Source organism: Globicephala melas, chromosome 20 (genome assembly GCF_963455315.2).
Source record: "Globicephala melas chromosome 20, mGloMel1.2, whole genome shotgun sequence".
Classification (NCBI taxonomy): Eukaryota; Metazoa; Chordata; class Mammalia; order Artiodactyla; family Delphinidae; genus Globicephala; species Globicephala melas.
Genome location: NC_083333.1, coordinates 39,672,735 through 39,689,978, shown reverse-complemented (window position 1 = coordinate 39,689,978; position 17,244 = coordinate 39,672,735). Strand labels below are relative to the sequence as shown.

Sequence of the window (17,244 nt, the reverse complement as noted above, 5' to 3'; positions counted from 1 at the left end):
AGAAAAAAAAGCTGAATGAGCCTGAAGTTTTGAATGTGAGAACTTAGAAAATTTTGGTGCCACTCCTACAACATAAAAATTAGGAGACAGAGCCAGGTTCTGTGAGGAATATGATGTTAATTTTTAGATGCTGTGGTAGAGAATGCTTTTTCTAGGAGACTGTTCTGCCTGGAGTACTGAAATATTCATGTTACCAAATGTTGTAGATATGACAAAGCTGTTACCCCCCTCACAAGTCGCCAAAATATTGGATATTGACCACTAGGAGCAAGAAGTAACATTGTGTACTTTTTAAAGAAAAAGGATGACTTACAGGCACTGAAGAACAAATAACTATACGATTTAAAAAGAAAAAACAAAAAGAAGTATCCACCAAACAGTGAAAGGCTAGATAGTGTCTAACAGGAAGAGAACTCTGTAGGTGTCAATTTGGTACTGAGAAGAAACACACCCCTCTATTTGATACAGTAGTGCTTTCATACGTGTTTTTGCTATAGGGCAAATGGGTTTTGAAGGTTTCACTTATTCATTAAATTCAGTATTTAGTGTTCTGCAGTGAGCATGTTGGTACGTACATGTGTGTATGTGTGTGTATGAAGTAGGAGGTAATGTGTTCCATCTCGGTGCTTACAATCCAATTTGAGGAGACAAGGTCCCACACACAACTGTTATACCATTAATTCTAAGAGGTTATATAAGCAAATGTAAGAATGCGGGATGCATAGCACTGAGAACACCACACACACATCCCCATGTGCTTTTACCTGAGTGGTTAAGATATCGCTCTGAGAGGACAGCCCCAAACAGTCTTCAGAGAGGCTTGTTTCACTCTCATACTCGGATGCTGCTTCACCTTAAATGATAATAAAAATAGATTAAGATGTAAAAACAGACAGCCAATACTCCAACTTGCAGTACCTGCTTCTTCTCATTGACAGGACAAACTTCACTTTCATGTCACTCAAAATGATTACACTCTTTGTTTAGGGACACCAGACTTCCTCTTAGGAATCGTAAGGATGAAAACCAGAAGCAAGTCCACCAATAATTAGGGCATTAAATCTCATTCAAATAGAAAAGATGTTCTAGCTGAGTAAAGGACTTTTGAGAAAAAGCACCTTGGGAGGAACATGTTTAAAGTTTAAGAAGCAGTTACTTTCATTGTACTTGGAAACTCGTAAAATGTGCTCCCCCAAAGGCATAAACATTTAGTTCATTTCTATAAAATAGACGGGGGCAAACACAAAAACCTGGTTCCAATACCTAAGTCTGAATCCACACTCTGCTCTTCTTGGTGATTATCCTCTTCCCAGCCAGTTTCCCTTTCGTCATCATCTGAAACCAATTCCTTGTCACTCAGAACTTCCTGGTTGTAAGACTGATGCCCCACTTGTTTGGAAAGAGGATCAAACATCAAGAAAGGATCCTGGGTGTTTGTATTAGCGGTCAAGTCTTCCACTGCACTGCACCGTGAAGAAAATAAGCTATCAGAACATCTCGCTTCCTCATGAAGGTGATGTTCCTCGGATGCCTTTGCCGATGTTACGTGGTCACTACAGTCATTTAAACTATTCTTCAATGATATTAGGTTCTCCTCTGTTTCCTTAGATAGACCCTCTGTGGCAACAGCATTATGTCTGGTAGATGGAGACAGTGTATTGGTTACTTTACCAAATAAGTGTTGGAAGCAAGGAAGCTCTTCATCCTCACTAGACACATTCTCTTCTGAGGACTCAGCCCCTCTTTCGTGACCCTGAACCAAAGATGTATGATGGGCTAAAGGGCCAGGGCTCCTTCTGAATTCTCCTTTTTGGACACTTTTGCTAAAAACAGCAGATCTTTCCTCAATGTCACTTTCAGCAAAGTTGCTTTCCTTTATTTTGTCATCATTTAACAACTCATCAGGTGTCTCAGAACAAACCTGAGAAGCATGGCTTCTTCCCATAGGTTGTTCTAGGTTATCTGGATTTAGACATGGGGAGAAATCTTCATTAACAGCCTGAAGTGTGCCTTCATTTTCTCCTTGCCTTTTTATTTCAGGAAGTTGACAGTTACTTACAGGAAGACTTTGCTTATAGACTTCGGGTTGCATAAGACCTAATCTGAGCGAAGCACTTAATTTAGGTCCTCTGTTTCTATCTAGTTTTGCTTGAATGTTTTCACCACTGGAACCTACTTCATTAATACTAGAGCCTACTTCATTAGTACTGGAACCTACTTCATTAATACTGCTTGAGTTGACTTCTTTAAAAGTGCTTTCTCGACTGTTATTTTGGCTAATTGTGCGTACTGTACTTTGAACGATGCTCTCGTTTTCCATTGCTCTTTCAGGTGACATTACAGGTTCCTCAAACTTTTCCTCTGACAGGTTTTTCTTACATATAGTTTTAACAGATGACCTGATGGGAGAAAGTGATGGTATAAGATATGGGTTGTGTGAAATCCCATGTTTATTTGCAATAATGAGCTCAGTTTTGTTGCCTCTGAACTGTGATGACTGACAAAGCCTAGTTACTCTTTCTGGGCTACGTTTGGCATGATCGCTCGGCTTCTTATCTTTTTGACCAGCGACAGGGAAGTCCACAGTTGTATTAATTGCCTGCATATGCTTGATTTTAGACTCACTCTTTCCCTGATCTTCTTCTTTTTGTCTGCATTCAAGAGGGACTCTTGGACTTTGTTCCCTTAAGGACCCAGAGTGGGCACAGACTGTTGCACATTCCTTTTCTGGATTTGAAAACAGAGCAAACGTCTGACGCTTTGAAACCTTGAACATATTCTGCAAATACTGTGTATCAAGTTCACTCTCTTCCATTTCTATGCTCGCCTTCTGAATGTGGTTAACGTCATGTCCCAGTGGATCCTGAAAGTCCTCTGTGTCGTTTCTAATATCTTTAGAACAACCAGGGATAAGTTCCTTGGGGCTTTCAATTGCTGCACACAGACTCACATGTTGATTTGGTGCTGTCTTTGCCTTCCCTAGGGTGTCAGCTTCCAGTAATGAGATACTATCCTGAGTGCCATAATCAGTATCAGGTACCAAGGAAATACTGGTACTCTCTACAGCTCTTTCAATTTGCAAACCTTTTCCTCTACTTAATGTCAGATCTTTGGGGTCTTTGGTATTATTTGACACTTGAATTGTTCCTAGGCTCTCCTCTCTTTGAAGGCTAGGATTAACAAACTCTTGAAGTTTATTAGAACCAGAACAGTGAGTAAAAAAAACAGGTATGTTTGTTAAATTTAGTTCTGGGTAAGTGTCACTGGCAAGTCTCTTAGTTATTTGTTTGTGTGGCTTGTCACTCTTCTTGGCTCCAGTTGTAGGTTCTTTATCTCCCATGAATTGAAGCTTTTTGCCGTGCCTGACTGGCATTTGGCTGGAATGTTTTTTCTTCATCTCTTCACTGCTAGAACAACTATCAATTTGTAGTTCAGCATGATTAGGTGGGCTTGGGTTTCTACTGACTGCTAGTTCAAGTGCATGAATGTTCCTGGTAGAGGACTTCCTCCTCAGCCTATTTTTAGGTGCTTCTGAACTATGGATATTCAATTCTAGTTCCATATTGCTTATACTGCTGCTTATAGGTTCAGCCTTAGTTCTGAAAGCAGATTCTTTTTCCAATGATTCTGTTAGGTTAGCATTTTTCTCTTTCTGAACATAACCACCTTTCATTTCAGTCTCATGACCATTACTAGTAATATTTATCCCATGACCATTCTGCTCTGTTTGGTCAGTTCCCTCAATTATTTTTTCAGGAGTCTTTGGAAGAACTGCCAAATCGACTTTCTTGATAAAATCCTCAGGATGAAGGCCTGATGTACTTCTCCTTTTACGCTTTAGTTTTTTTGTGAGGGGGCGCTCTTGTGTTATCTGAGGTTCTACAGTAGATGCTCCTATAATTAGATCTTCAGCTATGCGGCTCAAGTTAGGGAGGCTTGTCTTCCTCTGATAGGTTTTCCCAAATATTTTATCTTCAATATTACTCTCTACTGGTTTGGAGTGGACTCTTTCATGTATTAAAGCACCATGAGGATCACTGGCCATTAAGTCTATTTTCTCTGAAGAACCCAAATATCCATCAACTTCCTTTGGAACTTCCACTGCACGAGCTACTTCAGTGTTTGATTCAAATGCCCCATCACGTGAGTCGTAAGAAGTTAGCATTTCGTCACTTCTGGAAAACCATTCATTAACTCTCTGTATGCTGCTATTCAGTGTTATCCAAGGAAACTCTTGGGAATCTCTAGGACTGTCAGAGGAGGCAGGTTTCTGCTTATTCAGTTCTTTTCTCCCATATAGGGGATCAGCATTCAGAACTACCTTTTTCTCTGTACTGGGAGTCTGCCTATCATTACATGTGTCCTTACTTTCAGCCCATCTGCTCTGTTGGCTCTTTCCTAAGACAAGCTGTTTGCTTTTATTACAGAATTCAGCCTTTTCTACATTCATTCTGTCTTTAGTGAGTAATAAACTGCTGTTTTCATGCTGTAATGAGCTGGCATGAGTATCTGTGCCACATGGCTCCACATGCAAGTTTGAAACAAAAATACCCTGATACTTTTCTGGATGCTTCTCAGTTTCATGCTTCTCAGTGGTGGTCAAATCTTTATTACTGAATTGATGATGTTCAGCCTTTGTTATGTCCTTCTCAGAAAACTCACAAGCAGCTGGAAAAAAAAAACAAGGTGCTTAAAAACTGAATTATTATGAAAAAAATAGGTACTTAATACAACTTGGTTGAGGGGGAATGAAGGAACTGGCTATTCTTAAAGAAACCTCAACTATCAAGTGTACTGAAGACGTAGCTCATACTCTTCTGCTCAATTCCTATGTATCTAGACTCTCATTATTTCCACTCAAAATAATTAGAGTTTTAATTTCAGAATTCTCCCTACTCATAAACCATACCTCCTATTTTGCTAAACTCTAACAGTGAATTAAAAGCACAGTTTGAGACTCACAGACATGGAGAACAGACATGTGGTTGCTAAGGGGGAGGGAAGGTGGGGGAGAGATGAAGGGGGAGTTTGGGGTTAGCAGATGCAAACTAGTATATATAGAATGGATAAATAATACGATCCTACTGTATAGCACAGGGAACTATATTCAATATCCTGTGATAAACCATAATGGAAAATAATATTACAAAACATGTATATATGTGTAAAACTGAATCACTTTGCTGTACAGCAGAAAACACAATATTGTAAATCAACTCTACTTCAATCAAAAAAAAAAAGCACAGTTTGGGCATCAGACATATAGTGCTTCTGTTCTATCTTCAGACTCATACTCCCTCTATCTAAATACCAGTATGCAAAGTATGAAATAAAAACACAGCAGTTAAAAGTAAAGGCAGGGCTTCCCTGGTGGCGCAGTGGTTGAGGGTCCGCCTGCCGACGCAGGGGACACGGGTTCATGCCCCGGTCTGGGAAGATCCCACATGCCGTGGAGCGGCTGGGCCCGTGAGCCATGGCCGCTGAGCCTGCGCGTCCGGAGCCTGTGCTCCGCAACAGGAGAGGCCACAACAGTGAGAGGCCCGCGTACCGCAAAAAAGAAAAAAAAAAAAAAAAAAAGTAAAGGCAACAACCAATTACATAGGGTACTATTATAACCATATCAGTCTAGTGTCATTGTCAGGCTGTACCATGACATCTGAGAAAGAACGATATTCTAACTCTGCCAAGAAATGTTGTGAATTATAAACGTCCCAAATGGTTCTTCAGAATAATCTAATTACAGTACCGCATCTACCTATTCTTTCTTTAGTGCCCGTTAAGTTGGAAGACTTGCCATTACCCTTTTTTGCACGATTCAAACTGGCTTCAGCCTTGGCTCCTTGAGGGGTGATTTCTAACAATTCATGGTCTCCTACACTATAGGGAAAAGACAGAAGCCTTAGTGAGAAACAGTGGTTTATATGCGCAAATAGCTGTCACATGATCAAGTATTTTAGCTCCTCTAGGTAGGGTTGCAATAAGGGTTATCAATTTGATTCACTTTTTGAAATCTGTGCTTTAGTAACTTCTAGTCAAAATGAAACGGTCAAAGACTGAGAACATACAGTCACAAAAATCACAGCAGTAACATAGAACATTGCTTTATGGACATACAAATGAGAACTAAAATTTAAATGATGGCCAAATAATAGCTAAAAGACAGTAAAGAGAAAACCAACAAAACTTAAAATATATCTTAATGAGAATACAAGTACAAAGTTATCTAAACAAAGGGAGCACTGGGATGGAACAGACATTCCAATAGAATGCAAAAGCACACCACTTTGCAGCACTGCCTTCTGTGCTTCTTTCCAGGCTAAAAACCATTTTCTCCCAATTGAGAGATCAGGAAAAAGTAATTTGCAAACAAAATCTGATTGGCAATGACACCATCACAGATCTCAGGGTCAAGCAATAATTCCTAACGAAAGCAATTTGACAACCCAGTTGGGGGCTGCTTGTAGATTATGGTTTAATTTATGTAGACAAAGTTTGAGTTACAGATGGAATTAAGGAACAGAGGAAGGAAAGAACTGAAAACTGAGTACTCTAATGTTTTCAACAGCCACAATTATCACTGAGTCAACACTATCATACACGACGAATTAAGCTAGGGCACAACCATCTGCTGGAAGCAAGTCTGTGCATAGTTCTACTGTTACTTTAAACTCTTTCAAACTCTTTACTAAGAAACCAACCAGCGAAGCAAAAAGGATATTTTCTGGACTTCCCTGGTGGTGCAATGGTTAAGAATCTGCCTGCCGAAGACCTAAACAGACATTTCTCCAAAGAAGATATACAAACTGCCAACAAACACGTGAAAGAATGCTCAACATCATTAATCATTAGAGAAATGAAAATCAAAACTACAATGAGGTATCATCTCACACCAGTCAGAATGGCCATCATCAAAAAATCTACAAACAACAAATGCTGGAGAGGGTGTGGAGAAAAGGGAACACTTGTGCACTGCTGGTGGGAATGTGAATTGGTACAGCCACTAAGGAGAACAGTATGGAGGTTCCTTAAAAAACTACAAATAGAACTACCATATGACCCAGCAATCCCACTACTGGGCATATACCCTGAGAAAACCATAATTCAAAAAGAGTCATGTACCAAAATGTTCATTGCAGCTCTATTTACAATAGCCCAGAGATGGAAACAACCTAAGTACCCATCATCGGATGAATGGATAAAGAAGATGTGGCACATATATACAATGGAATATTACTCAGCCATAAAAAGAAACAAAATTGAGCTATTTGTAACAAGGTGGATAGACCTAGAGTCTGTCATACAGAGTGAAGTCAGTCAGAAAGAGAAAGACAAATACCATATGCTAACACATATATATGGAATTTAAGAAAAAAAAATGTCATGAAGAACCTAGGGGTAAGACAGGAATAAAGACACAGACATACTAGAGAATGGACTTGAGGATATGGAGAGAGGGAAGGGTAAGCTGTGACAAAGCGAGAGAGAGGCATGGACATATATACACTACCAAACGTAAGGTAGATAGCTAGTGGGATGCAGCTGCATAGCACAGGGAGATCAGCTCGGTGTTTTGTGACTGCCTGGAGGGGTGGGATAGGGAGGGTGGGAGGGAGGGAGACGCAAGAGGAAAAAGATATGGGAACATATGTATATGTATAACTGATTCACTTTGTTATAAAGCAGAAACTAACACACCATTGTAAAGCAATTATACCCCAATAAAGATGTTAAAAAAAAAGAATCCGCCTGCCAATGCAGGGGACACGGGTTCGAGCCCTGGTCCGGGAAGATCCCACATGCCACTGAGCAGCTAAGCCCGTGTGCCACAACTGTTGAGCCTGTGCTCTAGAGCCCGCGAGCCACAACTACTGAACCCGTATGCCACAACTACTGAAGCCTGCGCACCTAGAGCCCGTGCTCTGCAACAAGAGAAGCCACCGCCATGAGAAGCCCGCGCACTGCACTGAAGAGTAGCCCCCGCTCGCAGCAACTAGAGAAAGTCCGTGCGCAGCAACAAAGAACCAATGCAACCAAAAACAAACAAACAAATAAATAAGTATTTTAAAAAAGGATATTTTCTCAGCTATAAAATGAGGAGATTAAAGTAGATGGTCTTTAAGGTCTATTCCAATGCCATGATTCTAACCTAAAGAAATATCAATCCTTAATATTAACTAGATACAAAAATGCCAGCTTCATAGAAAAAGGCTCTCTTTGACTCACCTGAAATAACTGGCCTCATTAACTGTATCTTCAGAAGAATCAGATCCTAAAAAAATTCCCCAAATACCCCCAAATAACAAATCAATAAAAGGATTTTTATTGAAAGGCTTAAACTCAAAAAATACACTTGTTGCAAAACATATCTTCAAGAAATATTTACTGAGCACCCACTACATGGCAGACACAATGATACATGTCAGGCAATACAGAGAAGTGGTCATAAGCACAGGTTTGAATCATGACCCTTTCACTTACTAGCTTTACAACCTTGGCAAAATTTCTTAACCTCTCTGTGCCTTAATTCCCTCATCTGTAAAATAAGTATAATAGTAGTAATCATCTCAGGTTTGTCATGCATCTTAAATGAGTTACACAAGTAAAACACACCAGTGCGTGCACTACAGTAGGTGCTCCTAAATATTCTCTCCTATAATTATTTTGATTATTTTTATGAGGCAATACCTGTTGTCTAGGAACTTATGATCTTAAAAGGGGAAAAGACACAAGAAATTTTGAAAGAATATGACACGTGCTATGTCAAACATTAGTGCTTGGGAGCTCAAAGGAGGGCCGTTCTTTCCAATTATAAATATACTCTAAACGATAAGACATAGAGAGACCTGCTTGAACTGAGCTCAGCTGTTCTTAAGTCTTTCTCGTCTAGTACAAGTTATCTTAGATCCCTCCAAATGCTGTAGCCCACTCATCACATTCTTTCTTAGCCCTACTCTCCATATTTCCAAAGTATATTTACACATACTTATAACCAGACACCCTTTCTTTTGCTCTCTTTACAAAGGAAGGTTCTTCAAGGTGAGACCTGCATCTTTTACATTATTTATAACACATCATAAGGCTAGTAAAATTATTTTATTTTCACTTCCCAGAGCTCCCTGCCACTGTATAAATTGTGACCACGGTTTTTGGTAAAACTCCTAGACAAGGAATCCAGCAACTATTATTCTAAACTTACAAAATCTGAGACTCTTACCCAATTCAATGTAGACGGACTTATTCTGAGGTTGTATCTGCTGCTTTGTCCTCAGAGATCTCACAATTCCAAGGTTAGAGAGCTGGACACTAAGACTGGTTTCCTGCTAAGCAGTAAAGAATGATCAACAAATTGTTGGCCAGTTCTGTGCTTTTTTTTTCTTAACAGAAACTCAAAGCCATGGACAAAACAAATAGACCATTATCAATTAGCTAACATTTATGACACCTCAGAAAAAACATTTCGCAGACTACACACCAGAATGTATGAGTTTTGTGTGCTTTGAATACTTTTCCCCTCTCTCTGTTGTTCTAAATTTTTCTAAAATAAATATGTATTATCTGTGTAATATTTTTAAAGATAAGGAAAGCATTTTTTTTCTTTTTGATTTTGTTTTTGTCTTTCTTTCTTTTTTATTTATTTATTTAGTTTTGGCTGCATTGGGTCTTCGTTGCTGCGCTCGGGCTTTCTCTAGTTGCGGTGCGCGGGGGCTACATGGGCTACTCTTCGTTGTGTGTGCAGGCTTCTCATTGTGGCGGCTTCTCCTGTTGCGGAGCACGGGCTCTAGGCACGGGGGCTTCAGTAGTTGTGGCATGTGGGCTCAGTAGTTGTGGCTCACAGGCTCTAGAGCACAGGCTCAGTAGTTGTGGCACACGGGCTCAGTAGTTGTGGCTCACAGGCTCTGGAGAGCAGGCTCAGTAGTTGTGGTGCACCGGCTTAGTTACTCCGCGGAATGTGGGATCTTCCCGGACCAGAGCTCAAACCCGTGTCCCCTGCATTGGCAGGTGGGTTCTTAACCACCGCACCACCAGGGAAGCCCCAAAGTAAATTTTTAAAAAGGATAAATGAAAATAAAGAAAACCCAGCAATGGGCTTCCCTGGTGGTGCAGTGGTTGAGAGTCTGCCTGCCGATGGAGGGGACACGGGTTTGTGCCCCGGTCCGGGAAGATCCCACATGCCGTGGAGCGGCTGGGCCCGTGAGACATGGCCGCTGAGCCTGCGCGTCCAGAGCCTGTGCTCCACAACGGGTGAGGCCACCACAGTGAGAGGCCCGTGTACTGCAAAAAAAAAAAAAAAGAAAACCCAGCAAGCCTAAGAATATTCAGTACAGGAGAGAATATTTAGAAACGGGACCTTACTTTGTTGAAGCTTTCCTTTTTCTTTTTAAGCACTTCAACATCTACCGAAAAGTGAATGCTGGTACTATGAGAACTTTTTTTTTTTTAAATTAATTTATTTATTTATTTATTTTTGGCTGCATTGGGTCTTTGCTGCGCGTGGGCTTTCTCTAGTTGTAGTGAGCGGGGGCCACTCTTCGCTGTGGTGCCCTGGCTCCTCATTGCGGTGGCTCCTCCTGTTGTGAAGCACAGGCTCTAGGCTCACGGGCTCTAGAGTGCAGGCTCAGTAGTTGTGGCTCACTGGCTTAGTTGCTCCACAGCATGTGGGATCTTCCCAGACCCGGGCTCGAACCCATGTCCCCTGCATTGACAGGCAGACTCATACCCACTGCGCCAGAGAACTATCATTTTTAAGATCTTCATTATTCATTCACATATGAATAACAGCGCAAATCTCTGCATTTTCTTTGACAATTACACTTTTAACTTGAAGCAATTTTCAAATGTTAAAAACCGATTTTTTTTTTCCAGGCAACTTTTCAGAGGAAATAAAACAGAAGATATGTCCTTGTCCCTGGAGAACTGCCATAAGATGGTTATTTTAAAAACTAGCAAGCTGACCATCAGTGTCCTTGTGTCTATCTTAAGACAGATATGAAGAAAAATACGTTCATCAGAATGAACAAAGCACTAAAACCGGGGACCTTCTCTCGTCTCCTCTAACTCTTGTTTGGCCACTTAATTTACCATCTTCCCTTGTTTACTGACTTTTTATGTAAATCCATAAGCATCTAGCACACTCACCAATTCACAGTGCTCAATAAAGAGATGTTATCAGAATACACAAAAATGGCCTTACCAAGGTAGGATTTTCAGGTTCACTCTGTTGAAGTTTTTTGGCCCGGTTTCGGTAGCCCATACTTTGAATGATAGAAACTTCCTCCTTTAGATGTTCAGAAGAGTTATTTTCCTTTTTTGAAAAGTTATAACTGTTTGCAACTGTGAATTACAAAGGAAAACATTATTTTTGCAGTTAGAAAAAAATATTAATTGTAAGCAAAGAACCAAGAGAAAGCCTGTGTATGCTCTTTGTTGTACAATATTAAAACAATGCATTAGGGCTCCCCTGGTGGCGCGGTGGTTGAGAGTCCGCCTGCCGATGCAGGGGACACGGGTTCGTGCCCTGGTCCGGGAGGATCCCACATGCCGCGGAGTGGCTGGGCCCGTGAGCCATGGCCGCTGAGCCTGCGCGTCCGAAGCCTGTGCTCCGCAACGGGAGAGGCCACAACAGTGAGAGGCCCGTGTACCGCAAAAAAACAAAAAAACAAAAACAATGCATTAAAGGTTGCCTATACTTTTTTAAAAAATGAACTTCAGAAGTTCTACTCCTAGGAAACGAACACATAGACCAAAGTTATTTCTACTCCTTTTTTTCCTACCTTAATACTAACAAATTTGCCTATTAATACCATATTTCACTGAAACTAAAATACCAGTGATATAAAATGCACCATTATTTTCTGTACCACTAAGAAAGAAAACACTAAATTAAACAATGACACACCATTAATGGTAAACTGCTCCCAATTCTGGAGATGTGCAAATAAAAAACGTGCATATTAGGATGGATAAAATAAGGTGTGAGACCAGTGGGAATGATTTAAAAAATAGATTACAGGGGCTTCCCTGGTGGCACAGTGGTTGAGAGTCCGCCTGCTAATGCAGGGGACACGGGTTCGTGCCCTGGTCCGGGAAGATCCCACATGCCGCGGAGCGGCTGGGCCCGTGAGCCATGGCCGCTGAGCCTGCGCGTCCGGAGCCTATGCTCCGCAACGGGAGAGGCCACAACAGTGAGAGGCCCACGAACCGGAGGAAAAAAAAAAAAAAAAGATTACAGATAAAGAGCTAAAGTTAACCTAGACCAAAAGGTCTTACCACCTATTCAAATAAAATAATTCCACCAACTTCCATTTTAATAGATGGCCACTTGAGCATTGGCCCCTGGGGTTATGCAACACTTACTCTGCAATCCTGTGTCAAGCTCAAAAGCATGAATGATCTTCAATAGCTCTTCAACAAGCTGACTAAATCTTGTACTTTCTTGTAGGCTTCTGAAAGTAAATTGTTTGAAAGACACACTTAGCAAAAGATTACCAACTTTTTAAGGACACTAAAATAAGGAAAGACATGTGAACAAATAAAAAAAGAAGTAGCAACAGTTAAAAAAAAAACTATATGGAAAGAACAGAGCTATTAGTGACATTACACTAATCAAAACATCACTGACAGCAGAATAAACCACATAGCATATTGATTGTTTTTATAATTATTTTTGGCCATTTAAACTTACCAAAAGCCTATAATTATCTAAAATAATAGTACTTTGAATCCACAGTAGATATAAATCCACTGCATAGAGAACTTATTATTCTTAACATCTGAATCCCATCCACCCAAAGTGCCACTTCTAGCTCTCAGGGATTTCTGCCAAATGATGATTACATTATTTCAAAATCACAGATAGATAACAATGTCCAAAGAGAGATTTTGGTTTAGGACAGTTGTAGGACAATATAATTTATTTATTCATTTACATATCTGAGTGACTACTATGTGTCAAACATTGGAAAAACAGTGTCGACTGAGACAAAGCCAGTGCCCTAATAGAACTTACATCCTGGCCAGAGGGACACACAATGTATAAATGCATTGCATATGTGTTTGTGTAAATAAGTAGAAATATACGCAAGGAAGAAAAATAAAAGCAGGATCAGGACAATGGGGGCAGGGTGGTACAGTCCTATATTAGATAAGACTGCAAGTTCTTGCATCATATAGAAGGATTAGAAAAAGGCAATGAATTGCTAGTACCTGTATAAGGCAGATGTACTGTAAAATTTTCAGAAAAATGACTTTAGAAATAATTTACCCTGTCAGCTAAACACCCTTTTTTATATATTTTTCTACTGATGAGTGGTTTGATAGGAATACCAGCTATGTTATTAAGGAATTTCTACTTTTTCCTGTTGTTGTCACTTCCAACCTCCCAACTACCCAAATTATATACCTTTTGGTTATATGATTCTTACACAAAGGACACTGTGAAGGCCCTTTCTTCTGGTTGAGAAGTTTCAGCATACAAAATCTATACATTTTAAAGAATGAAAAGAACAACTCAAGTTACATTTTTTTTTTTTGCAGAGAGAATATTCAAAAAGCAAGTAGCCATGAAAAGATAGTCTCACAACTGCCCTTAAGAGCCATTTTAAAGGTAATGGCAGGTGAATTACAACCAATGGCCTTCTTTAATTGTTTTTAGATGCTGTAAAATCAGAAAACAAACTATATAAGCAAAGATCTATGAAAACTGAACTTACATGCATATGGCTTACTATTATGATCAAATAAAACTTATTAAAAGTTAATATGGCATATTTAATGATATACTCATAATTATTTCATGCTGCATAATCAGACATAAATGGTAAGTGGTTCAAGTAAAATGATTATAATTAGTTTAAAAACTCAGCACCTCAATACAAAAGTTACAGTAATCAAGACAGCATGATACTAGCATAAGGATAAACATATACATAAATGGAATAGAATGAGAGTACAAACATACATCTATGCTATTGTTGATTTTCAACAATAGCACCAAGACAATTAAATGGAAAAGGAATAATCTTATCAACAAATAGTGCTGGGACAGCTAGACATCCACATGCAAAAAAATGAAGATAGACTCTTACCTCACACAATACAGAAAAATTAACTCAAAATGGATCACAGAACTAAATGTAAGAACTAAAACTATAAATGTCTGTGACCATGGGTTAAGCTATGATTTCATAAATAAATAAATGGCAAAAACACAAGCAACCAAAGAAAAAATGGGTACACTAGACTACATCAAAATTAAAAACTTTGGTGCTACAAATAATACTATGAAGAAAGTGAAGGGACAATCCACAGAATGAGAGAAAATATCTGCTAATCATATATCTGATAAGGGACTTGTATCCAGAATATATGAAGAACTCTTAAAATTCAATAAAAAAGAAATAACCCAATTAAAAAAATGGGCAAAGGATATGAAGAACTATATTTTCCAAAGGAGATATACAAATGGTCAATAAGCACAGGAAAAGATGCTCGATATCATTTGTCATTAGGAAAAAGGAAATCAAAGCCACAATGAGATGCCACTTCATGCCCACTATGATGGCCCTAATTAAAAAGACAGATAATAATAAGTATTGGCGAAGATGTGGAGCAACTGAAATCCTCATTCATTGCTGGTGGAAATATAAAACAACGCAGTCACTTCAGAAAACTGTTCGGCAGTTCCTCAGGATGTTAAACAAAGAGTTACCATAAGACTCTGCAATTCTACTCCTAGGTTTCTTTCCAGGAGAAATGAAAACATAAGTCCACATAAAACTTGTACACAGGACTTCCCTGGTGGCACAGTGGTTGAGAATCTGCCTGCTGATACAGGGGACACAGGTTTGAGCCCTGGTCCAGGAAGATCCCACATGCCACAGAGCAACTAACCCCGTGCGCCACAACTACTGAGCCCACATGCCACAACTACTGAAGCCCGGGCGCCTAGAGCCCATGCTCCGCAACGAGAAGCCACCACAATGAGAAGCCCATGCGCCGCAACGAAGAGTAGCCCCCCCCCCCGCTCACCACAACTAGAGAAAGCCCACGCACAGCAACGAAGACCCAACGCAGCCATAAATAAATACATAAAATAAAATAAAATGAAATAAAATAAAAAACAAAACAAAACCCCTCAAGGCTGGAAGAAAACATGCTCCTTTTTATATTCACAATGCCCAACAGAGTATCTGGCATAACCACACTGCTCACTAGACATCTAAGGAATGAAGGAGGCTCATTCAGGGTTTTAGAATGGCTTTGGATAAAGAACAATTTTGTTGTTTGTCTCAGACGCTGAATATGGCTAAGAAGACTTGAAGATCATATGCAACATGTTCAGAGTCAGCTTCCTTTTTTTTTAAATAAATATTTTAACATTTATTTATTTAGGCTGCGCCAGGTCTTAGCTGCAGCATGCGGGCTTCTTAGCTGCAGCATGTGGTTTTCTTAGCTGCAGCATGCTGACTCTTAGTTGTGGCATGCGGACCCTTAGTTCTGGAATGCATGAGGGATTCTAGTTCCTCAACCAGGGATCGAACCCGGGTCCCCTGCATTGGAAGCACAGAGTTTTACCCACTGAACCACCAGGGAAGTCCTGAGTCAGCTTCCTTAAGAAAGGAAAATACTGCTCCCATTGGCTGGTGGTGTCCATGAAAATCAACATTCCCTTAGGAAGAAGACAAAAGAAGACTCAAAAGAGAGGTAGAATGGAAAAAAGGGAAGAGGGCAGAAATAGCTGTGGTGATGATTATTAAAAGCAGTGATTCACACTGATACAACCAATATTTACTACATGTCCAGTATTGTTCTAGATGCAAGAAATTCAGTGGAAAAGGAAAAGAAAATCCCTGCTATCATAAAGGACATAATATTATGGCAAGGGAGGTGACTGGGGAAGGGAGTAGAGAAGATACCGACATTGAAGAGAGCCAGGAAAGAAGATTTAGGGAGCTGAAAAGGCAGTGGGAATGGTGAGCCAGCAGACACTTAGAGAGCACTTTTTACTGGCCAGGTCCTTTAACATGCATTGTTCTCTGTCTACACAACCCTGAAGTATTACCTTCATTTTACAGTAGAGACTTGTCCCAGATCATACAGTAATCAAGTAACTAGTAAAGGTGATATTGGATCTAGAATTGAACTGTAGCAAAGCCCATGGTTTTTCCACCAGAGAAAGTAAATGTAGGTAGGTTTGGTCAAGGAGACCCAGGGGTCCTTCTTCACTTATATAGTTGCTTGAACTACCACATTGCACTTGACAACAATTCTATAGTTTAGGGGACAGGGGTATCAAAAAGCTACCTGCTCTGTATATAAAGCCCATTTAAACATTTATTTATTTATTTGGTGGTGCTGGGTCTTAGTTGTGGCATGGGGTATCTTCGTTGCCATGTGCGGGACCTCTGTTGCGGCATGTGGTATCTTTAGTTGCAGCATGCGGGAGGCATGCGGGATCTAGTTCCCTGACCAGGGATCGAACCTGGGCCCCCTGCATTGGGAGCACAGAGTCCTAACCACTGGACCCAGAGAAGTCCCATAAAGTCCATAAAGAGCCACATAATAGAGGCTACCACTCCTTGAGAAGATGCAAATACTACCTGCACTCTACCATAATGGCTCTAGGAGGCATCAATGCATCACACTGGCAAATGGTACAATTCAACAATTCAGAGTAGAGGTAGCGATTAGGTAATTCCCTAAACATAGTACTGCAGAATACAGCAGCTAAGATACTGCGTGATAAGCCAAGCTATAGATGTTGCAGCCTGTACAATAATTACATAAGTAACACAGGAGAACCAGATACGTAGAAATCAACCAAGATATTATGAGTTCCAATCTTTCTTTATGCTAGAAAAAGAACAGACTCATAAAGGTTATTAACTAAACTCAAAAGAGAAAATGAACTTGTACATGACTTGAAAAGACTGAGCTAAGGAAAATACTGACAGATCAACAGAACAGTGGCATGTTTTTCAGGGCTCAGAAGAATTTATTAAACTCTGTTTTAGAGCCCTGGGTAATCTATGTGATGCACTAATTAAATGAAAACACATATACAAGTTCTACATAAGGTTCTTAGTGAAAAGGTCTAAGAAAAGTTTTGGGCTTCTTGGGTTTCTGAAGCCCAATGGTTAAGGAAAGGCATTTTTAAAGACAATGCAGTATGCTTTCTAAAGGGCAGCTTCAGCTTTTTAAGAAAACGCTGATGGAGAATAGTAAAATCACAGTGCCACAAACAAT

General features: G+C 40.0%; 1 protein-coding gene across 17 annotated transcripts in view; it reads right to left on the bottom strand.

Annotated features, from left to right (window-relative positions):
• Positions 1–17,244, bottom strand: part of BRCA1 (BRCA1 DNA repair associated) — a 64,044-nt gene that overhangs the window by 32,740 nt on the left and 14,060 nt on the right. For 3 of the 17 annotated variants that reach the window (XM_030840105.2, XM_030840108.2, XM_030840103.2), the window contains exons 4-11: positions 13,400–13,477; positions 12,355–12,443; positions 11,192–11,331; positions 9,215–9,320; positions 8,224–8,269; positions 5,801–5,877; positions 1,264–4,668; positions 765–853 (exon numbers count right to left, since the gene is read on the bottom strand). In XM_030840105.2, coding sequence (XP_030695965.1) covers positions 765–853; positions 1,264–4,668; positions 5,801–5,877; positions 8,224–8,269; positions 9,215–9,320; positions 11,192–11,331; positions 12,355–12,443; positions 13,400–13,477 — 4,030 coding nt within the window. The remainder of the gene's footprint in view (positions 1–764; positions 854–1,263; positions 4,669–5,800; positions 5,878–8,223; positions 8,270–9,214; positions 9,321–11,191; positions 11,332–12,354; positions 12,444–13,399; positions 13,478–17,244) is intronic. The other 14 variants (XM_060289955.1, XM_030840107.2, XM_030840110.2 and 11 more) reach the window with 7 other exon arrangements.